At 36.8% G+C, this 9,613-nt stretch overlaps 2 protein-coding genes across 2 annotated transcripts; both read left to right on the plus strand.

Moving 5' to 3' along the window:
- The first annotated feature begins 2,199 nt into the window (after nt 1-2,199).
- LOC105443606 (tripartite motif-containing protein 30A-like) lies at nt 2,200-3,072 on the plus strand. Its single transcript, XM_011676963.2, has one exon. The coding sequence runs from the start codon at nt 2,200-2,202 to the stop codon at nt 3,070-3,072; it is 873 nt and encodes a 290-aa protein (XP_011675265.2).
- Nucleotides 3,073-5,363: 2,291 nt separating this feature from the next.
- On the plus strand, nt 5,364-7,025 carry LOC105443604. The gene is made up of 2 exons (XM_030973962.1): nt 5,364-5,469; nt 6,205-7,025. Exon 2 carries the CDS (start codon nt 6,213-6,215, stop codon nt 7,023-7,025), a length of 813 nt encoding a protein of 270 aa, XP_030829822.1. The 5' UTR covers nt 5,364-5,469; nt 6,205-6,212.
- Nucleotides 7,026-9,613: the final 2,588 nt, after the last annotated feature.

Here is a 9,613-nt window from a genome sequence, read left to right on the forward strand (position 1 = left end):
ATTAAGTGTACTCAATTAATACTTCTCATTTCTTAAATGTGTATTGCCTCCGGGAATAAGAATTGATACAACATAGGTCCACGCGCATGCGCAATAGAGCTAATACATTGCAATAGGATACAGTAATACAAAACACTTTGTTCTGGGCTGTATATACAGAGAGCCTTTCATATTGAATATATATCGAATAAACCATATACATCCCTGTGGAAAAGGAGATCATGAAACTCAACAACTTGATATGTAATAAATTGTATGAAATTATAATTTAGTGAATCCTTTAATAAACCATATACATCCCTGTGGAAAAGGAGATCATGAAACACAACAACTTGATATGTAATTAATTGTATGAAATTATAATTTAGTGAATCATTTATTAAGTCGACACGTTTGTAGTGTCGGAAACTTGGGGTTAATTTTCATTGAATATATCTTTTCAAAAGGTACTGGATTTTCTAAAAAAATCTGATCTGCCAGAAAATTATGATTTGGTATCATTTAGATATCATCTAATAACTTTTTTGATGAATAATATGAGCTTCTTAAATTGACGCATCGGCAGAATTTAAAATCTGAAATTTTTGATACGCATATGCCATATTAAAGTTACTTTTTAAGTTTACGAACACACGACTGAATAACGAAAATCGGCTTACATCTATACAAATGTTATTTACGGGTATGGATATCTCATTCATTGATTGATCTGTTGGTTATCCGAGCTGTTTTCTATACCCTTTGAAATGACTAATAATTCCTTTAATTTTCTCAACACTGAAATATGACTAATCTTGAGGTAACGGTAACGGAGCAAGAAACTCGGGTTCGCCTGCTAGAGACTTCCGCTGATTCCCTCTCTCACGTACGGCTCGAATTAACAAAACATTTAAAGGACAAATATATCATTCTACGAAAATTATTATGATTTATGAAGAAGAAAATAAACAATCCAATAGTGCGTAGTAATGTGAGAAGCTCCTCCAAATATGTACTCCAAATTAGAGCGTATGGTGATTTCGACATTACACCTGCATAAGCAGGGTGGAGAATTTATTGTAGGATATAAATAAAACTGATAAATATTCACCGATTTTTCATTCGATGAATATTCATTTGATATATCACCATCTTTGCAACATGTAGTACCCTTTATTATCACGATTATAAGAGGGTCGATCTACATGTATTGTCATGATCACCTTGGAGATGGGGGGGGGGGCAAAACTACATTAATTTAAACATTTTCTTCTCAACATCGCTGCTTTGTTAAAACTCTACTATGCGCACAAGCAGCAACCCCCTCTCTCTCTCTCTCTCTCTCTCTCTCTCTCGCATACACACAAACACACGCACCCCCACACACACATACTCTATCTCTCTCTATTATATATATATATATATATATATATATATATATATACATATATATAAAATATAGATATATATATATATATTCCTCTGGGCCTTTCTGATGATGAATAATTGCTCGAAGAATGTCTACGAAGTGCTGATGTCATGAGAGGATACCTCTTTTATGACTCATATTCCATATATATATATATATTTACATTTATATATATATACACATACAATTTCCTTTTATTAAGGGCCGACCCAAATACCAATAAATATCCAATACCAATATTTTATCCACATTTTAAATCAATTTTTCTGTAAATTATTATGCAAGGTTTAGCTATTGTCTATACTTGGAACTTGCAATACATGTTCACCTTGCAACCTCATTCAATTGGGTTTCGCAATATCCTTCAAAACGGAAGTGTGCCTAATGTTGTTTTTGGTAAGAATCTGAACTACATTTTCGGCTGATTTGACAGTACGAACGACTTCGGCCCGGTGTAAGTAGGAAGAGACATGTCTATTCTATGTTGTGCATGGGGTGTCTTAGAAGACAATGAGTCTGGAAATGTCTTCATTGCTATAGCTCGCATTGCTGCATCCAATCATGGATGTCGATGGGGGAATTCCCATGTCTCTAGTATTGCCAATAGCAAGGTATACAGTAGGCCTGATTGGTAGCTGTGACATTTTGGAGGTACCGTACACTTATAACAACTATTTGTCGTGTTTGGAGTTACCAACAAGACATGACTAGTTTGAATACGAATATTAAGATTCAAGAGCTATACACGTGATACTTTAGAGACCAGAATTTCGTTTGCCAAAAATATAACCATGGCCGAGAGTATTGTAGGAGCCATATCGAGTCATCTGGATTGTGCGATCTGCTACCGTAGATTCGAAAATGCGAAATGCCTCGAATGCTTGCATACCTTTTGTGAGAGCTGCATTAACAGTGTCATAGATACAGCCGTAGACTCAGACTCAGACGATCTTTACCTGACAGAAAATTGTGTTCGATGCCCGATATGCCGTGAAGAAACAAACTATGATCAAGGTAAAGCCGAAACCCTGAGACCAAATCTGCTGGCCAACAAGCTTATCGAAGAACTTAAACGCCATGAGGATTCTGAATCAACAAAAGAACTTTGTAAGGAGCACGGTGCAGAAAAGAAATTCTTCTGTGAGAAATGTGGTGTACTAATTTGCAGTGAATGCGCTCTTTGTACCCACGGCAAGCATACATTTTTGATTAAAAATGTGGAAGATGCTTCGAAAGCAAAGGTAGATGGAATGGTCAAATTGATGAGTAAAGCAACGATGTGGATGGCGTCTCATCAAGAATTCTTTATGGACTATACGAAGAAAAAAGTGGAAGGGAATAAGCGACTAGACGACATCTCAGAAGCAATTCAAACATCTTCCAGTACGTGCTTAAAACTTCTTATTGATATGATCAATCGTAAGAAGGAAAATCTCATGACAAAGGTCGAATCCAATCGAAGTGATCTCAACGAGGCCGTAGACAACATCTTGGGGCCTGTGGTGGAAGCAATTTCAGATGTCTCTGATGAAATCGAATGTGCTGAAGAACTCTTAGACAGTAGTGACCCGAAGGAAGTGGTTCTTCAATACAGGGATTGGGCAAAGCGCCTCCTTCGTGGGATTGACCAACAGATTCCTTCTGATATGGATGCAACCCAATAAACAAAATCACGTGAAAATCACGTCAATATCAAGGTATCGACTTGAGGAGAGTTACGTTCTTCAAACACCGGACATTAACGTAAATGTGTTAATACGTTTATTGCATTAGGTAACTTAAAACACACGTACACTAAATCACGCAATTGTCACTGCAATATCACCATTATAATAACGTGATTATCCCTACCTTGGAGACCATGGTTTGTAAACCTAATACTCCCGTGTTTGTTTGGTTATGAAATTACATCTTCATACAAGAAATTATCGCGTCACAGAAACACGTGAAGCGTTAGTGATAGTTTTAGTCAAAATATCTGCGTGAAATTCACGTGAATATTACGAGGCTGACTTGAGATGAATCATGTTCTTCATTCACGTGAAATTTACGTCGAAGAGGAAGTATGTTACTGTTACCAGCGTTCAACCCAATAATTACGCAAATGTTACACAATAAATGAACCAAAATAATGACGTTCTCATCCCGTTTCTGAACATCGTGTCTTGGATCTTCCATAATTACGTCCAGGCGCGCCGGAAGCAGTTTGGGATTAGAAGGGGTTGGGTGGGGGGGGGGGGGGATGGGTGGGTGCAAACATCCCAGAAGAGAAAGCTAGTTGCAACTGGTCCAGTTGATGAACCATTTAATGCCAACTGGTAACCCTGGAAATTGAAATGGGCTAAATGATCCAGTTGATCCAGACCAGTTATAATTCAACTGGTCTAGCTGAGCCATGAGAACCATTTCGTAAAACTTCCAACCAGTTGAACAGCAACAATACTTCAATACTGGTACGTCTGTATTTCCAATGTAAGGGCATTGGTAATAAGTAGACTTACATAATTGAATTAATCGAACAAATTTCGTATACTTGTACTTTATTGAAATTATTTTAGTTCACAGTTAATGTTTCCCTTATTCATGTTTAACTAAATGTAATTTATACGAAGTAGCGAAATGTCCTAATAACTGGTAATTTATATTTGTAGTGTTTTCGAAATGAATTGCATATAATTAAATCATCAGTAATTAAGAAATATACTGTAAATTCGGATAAATTGTTTAAAAAACATAGATCTGCACGCACCCCATATTCAATATGCAAATGAATTGGTGTCAGCTGGGTCAACTCGAAATATGCCAACGCTCAGTCATCAACTGGTGCAACTGGAAATATGCACACTCCAGTTATCAACTGGTGCAATGAAAATATGCCAACAGTCAGTTATCAACTGGTGAACATAGAAATATGCCAACAGTCACGGGATTATCACCACGGAACTTAAATGGTAACTGTGAAACCATCGAGACACCCAAGAATAACTCATTTTCACACATGGAAAACACGGAATGCCCAGCTTATATTAACAATCCGTTTGAGTCACGCGATCATCACCGCGGAACTGCTGGCAACTTTGACTATGATTTAAATAGGGGTTTTAAGACACCTAATCATGACTAATTTTTCAAACCTAAAAGTCACGTATGCCCAGCTTAGATTAATAATCCGTTTGAGTCACGAGATCATCACCGCGGAACTTATGGCAACTTTGACTTCCATTTAAATAGGTGTTTTAAGACACCTAATAATGACTAATTTTTCACACCTAAAAGTCACGTATGACCAGCTTAGATCAATAATCCATTTGAGTCACGAGATCATCACCGCGAAACTTATGGCAACTTTGACTACCATTTAAAAAGGTGTTTTAAAACACTTAATAATTACTAATTTTCACACCTACATATCACGTTTTCACAGTTTAGATTAGTAATCAGCTTGAGCCACGTGATCATAACCAAGAAATTTATGGTAACTTTGAAACCTTTTAAAGAGGTGTGTAAGACACCTCAAAATTACTAGTTGAATATAACCAGAGATTCACGGACAGAACAATAAGACGATTAGCCGGTGTAAGTAACGTGATTATTACCATCAACCTTGGATAACCTGTGAAACCAATCAATAAAGGTGCTTACAAGACCAAATAATTACGTATTTATCGCCACCATCGGTTAACTGACAAAAAACTCGTTGCTTGGTCAAGTGGTTATTTGGTCATAAACACCTGATTTACAGAGGTAAGTGGAATCACGTTACTCCAGTCGCGTGATACACTGGTGGTTTTTAGGTTAGATGAAAACGTGAACAGGAGTACCTTTTTTGTTTAAATGAAGGCACGTGTCGATAACGTTTAAATCTAGTTCAAAAGGCACTATACTTTAAAATCACTTAAAATACACTCCCAAAAGAGGTTACTTTTTAGTGTTCTGTTTATTGGGAAGGCGTCAGTGTACCAGGGTTGGGTCTCTGAAGTTCTTTGAAAGCAAGGCACCTGTTCTTGATGTGCCCCAGTTAGGCGTCCTTTGGGGACAGGTTCCAGAAAGAAAAGACCAAGGTCAGTATATCATTTTCATCAATCAAATCCTGAAAGTGACTAGGGAAATGTGTAGGCATGTGCGAACTATAAAGCAAATCAATCCATATATTTGTGGGTAGAGTCAAGCGGAGATAGAATAGCCCCCCCCCCCTCCTCCCCTCCCCTTCCCCGATCCGTCCCCTCAGACAACGAAAGATTTTTGTTGCTATCTACACCCTTTTTAATGCATATCGTATTCCTTTTTTGTTAAAAATTATTTTTACCCTTAGCTTATTTCACACCTGCTACAATATTTAGGCGAATCGAAAAATAACACATTTCATGATTCACTAGCATAATGCTCTACTTGAAATATATAATTCGTACGAACATTGAGAAAGAGTGTAGGAGAAATATAACTATTTTCAGTTTATATGCAGCGTACCTACGCGTAGGTTCGCTCGTCAAATTTATCGCTCATCTCTTCTCTTTTTTTTTTTTTTGGGGGGGGGGATTCAGGGGTTTCATGGAATACATTTTTTGACCAGATTTTGACCAGATCTCAATCGCTTACATAAGTCGATATGAATAAATATTAATTGGCCTTTTGTTAAAACATACATCTTTTTCACGAATACCATACTCCGGAAAGGAAATATATATATATACTTTTATATTCAATAAATCGATTTCCTGCATTCAACCGTGACGTTCAATACTGATACATCTCTCTCTCTCTCTCTCTCTCTCTTTCTCTCTCTCTCTCTTCTGTAGATACAGAAATGCCCCTTCTGCAACGCCCAACGCAAAGACTTCTTCTCACGCTACGTGTCCAGGTATGCGGCAGAATAAAGCTGATGACACCCTACACGAATGGCAGCATCTTGGTTCGTTATCGAGATGGTCACATGGAGGTCCTGAGTCCAGACGGTAGTTGCTTCAGAATCCGTGGCCGTTCAACCAACATCTCGGCCAGAGACATGGCTGCACTGTCCGATGGCCGGTTCGTCACTTTGACCAAAAGGAACACGGTGAAGATCTACGGGAAAGGAGGTGAAAGCCAACAGGTCGAGTTTGCGACGAGGGAAGACGACGACGAATCCGCAGATGCTATCGCTACGGATATCCACGACAATGTCTTGCTGCTGTACTCAGGAGTCGCAAGGGTCGTGAGGTTTTCTTCAGATGGAGGGGAACCTATGGATGTCATCCCCATCAACTGCGTCGAATTCAACGTGGTGTTGAGGATGAGATCGACAACGAGAGGAAAGATCGTCATAGTGCAGAACGATGGATTCCTGATAGCCTGCTCCAATGAAGGCGGTATGTATCGGAAGATACCTATCCGAGAGACTGATAAAGTATCCTGCGATCAAGAAGGCAACATGTGGATGATATCTCATCAGGACATCCAGGGTACCAAAAGGGCTTTCCTCGAGGTGTATGGGGAGAATGGTGATCGCATTGTGGATACTTACCTGCCGAATGACTCCGCGGCTCCAGAGTTTGAGCCTTGGGGTATTGCTGCATCAACAAACTGCTTTGCTGCTGTCCTATCACCGAACGAAGTTGGCTGGTTCATCCGCGAAATGTAATACCATGACAAAATACTGTAATATCCAGCAGTGTAACTATAGATAATCCTGTGGATTTTCACTTAGCTTATTTGTATTCTTTTTCTCCCTGGAAATTATCAGATTATGCTATGGAGGAAATAACCATTTGTATTTTGGCCACTGGAATTTCAACTATTCGCACCTGTCTAACTTGGTCTCAATTAAAAGTATGACTGTCCCTAGTGAAAGAATGTGCTGGAAACATACAAGCATGATAATGATCTAATGTAAAAAGTCACACTAAGGCAAGCAGTACTGATATGCAGGGAAGAGTATAACGTTTACACCTTTAGAATACTAAATTCCTTTATCTTTCTGCTCGTATTTCGATTGTGATGCTGCTCATATTCACATCTATATTCATACCTGAATTTATTCATGATGTGATTCAGAATTGTATATAAAATTCTTGCTATGTATAAGTCATATAACTATCTTGTCATGTTTTGTGCTGAAAGCCGGAGAACCGTACCTGCTCACATACTTTTTCTTATAGAGTCTTGACGCCCCTCTGGCTTTCAGCACACGACACCATATTTTTGTCTTATGTTTTATGTATTACATGTTATACCAATGGAAAACAAATTTCTGTATTATATTATGGACAATAAAATCTTGAATCTTGAATCTTGAATCTTAAATAGCATTGTTTTAATCTCTTTCTTCTTTTATACTATTACACCTAATATATAGTAGGCTACTTTTACTGTTACTATTACTATACCTATTACTACTATTATTACTTTTACTGTTAGCAATCATTATTGCTGTAACGGTAAATATTACTTTTGAACAATTAGTGGCCCTTCTTGATATACATCTGAAACGTTCGTTATGAAGACAAAAGCTAGGGTAGGAACTTTCATTTTCGAATCGTATATAGGCAAAATTGTTTTCCAAAAAACAAATATCACTATTATTCAGGATGCAAAATAACCTAAATAAAACGAACAAGCGAAAATATGTTTCTTTTTATACGATATATTTTGTGGATCAATAACGGCCAATTTATCAGCATACATAAGGAATCCAGGCTTTTGTTTTAATGGAGAAAGACAAGGACGATTATAAAATTTATATTTTGAAAGAAAAAAGAAGAAGCATAATCTAGCTAATTGTGTTTACAAACACTCCAAGAAAGACCTCGATGTAACGCATCCTCTTCCATATTTTCTTTAATGAGTTAAAATCAGTCTAATCAGCAGCATCTCCGTGATGAATTTCTCTCATTATTCCTGCTATTCGGGGATACTGGCCTTACATTAGGTACCATGTCCAGCATCGATTACCCTGTGCCACCGAGCATGACCCATGCACCTAATGTCTCAAGTACATGGAATGTGAAAAGTCAATTTGTATAATCATTCTTTACAAGGATATTCAATATTGATGGTATGAATTTCTTTCAGATAAGCTTATGCCAAAGGTTATGTATATTTCTTTTATTCCAAAACAAACGATTTTTTTTCTCACTTCGATGCTTAATAATATAATGAAAGACTCGTTTTTTTTTTTTACTCCTGATCCAATCGTTCTGTCTTTCCTTATCTAAGTTTATATAAGAAGAAAGTGAAATTGAATGTTGTAACTTTGATGTAATTATGAACATTATTTTTGTATATGATTATGACTTTATGATTGGTTGCAACACGGTAATATATAATAAAATAATGTACATTGAATGTACACTGAACTTGTTTGAATGTTTTGCTCGACTTCTTTATATTTAATTACCAATAATATAAGCGTCGATGGAATGAGCTTGCCAAATCATAGACCAGTTTTTTCCGAGCAAGGTATTTTCCTTATAATTGTCTTCTTTATTTTTTGATGACCCCTTCCATTTGTGAATGTTCAACACGACCAAAAGAAAAGCTGATAGTAAAAATTATTCTCATATTCACGTTAATACAAACCTTATACATAACATACTCACATACTAAGCTGCCCTCTGTTGATCCTACAAAAGTCTACTGAACAGATCACAACTTTTTACAATGTAATCTGAATTTAAATATTATTTTTTATTTTTCATATCACTGCAAAACATATTGTCTACCAAACCGTTCCTTTAATTGAAAATGAATTGAATGAATTGAATTTATGTTTGTTAGTTCGTTTTGCTTGGGTTTTTAAGTATCGAATTTTCATTAGATCGTTATTAGGTACTTCACATCCGTGAAAGGGATATGTGGTGTCCCAATTATGTGTACAATTTAATTGAGGGGATAAACTGCCCCAAAATTTAGGAGGCATGCATCCTTTAATAATAGCAAACGTCTCATCATAGATTTAATCATTTCACCACATACATGATATAGATCGTTTTATAATTAAAGTAATAGGGGCGTTGTTTTATGCATTTGACCACAAACCCTACCATGATGACAACCATGATTAAACATTCACATCTACGTAGCTGATCTTATCCTCAGCCTTTTAAAGACTTTTCACATTCATGTATCCCAAGGTACATTTTGGAGGATGCTTAGTCTTTTTTTCTTTGGAATGGGAGCAATTGTTTTTTTTAAACATTAATTTGTTATTGTTTTTGTCGTTCTCAAGTT

The sequence above is a fragment of the Strongylocentrotus purpuratus genome, unplaced genomic scaffold (assembly GCF_000002235.5).
Source record: "Strongylocentrotus purpuratus isolate Spur 01 unplaced genomic scaffold, Spur_5.0 spur5_scaffold_7, whole genome shotgun sequence".
In the NCBI taxonomy this organism is placed as follows: Eukaryota; Metazoa; Echinodermata; class Echinoidea; order Camarodonta; family Strongylocentrotidae; genus Strongylocentrotus; species Strongylocentrotus purpuratus.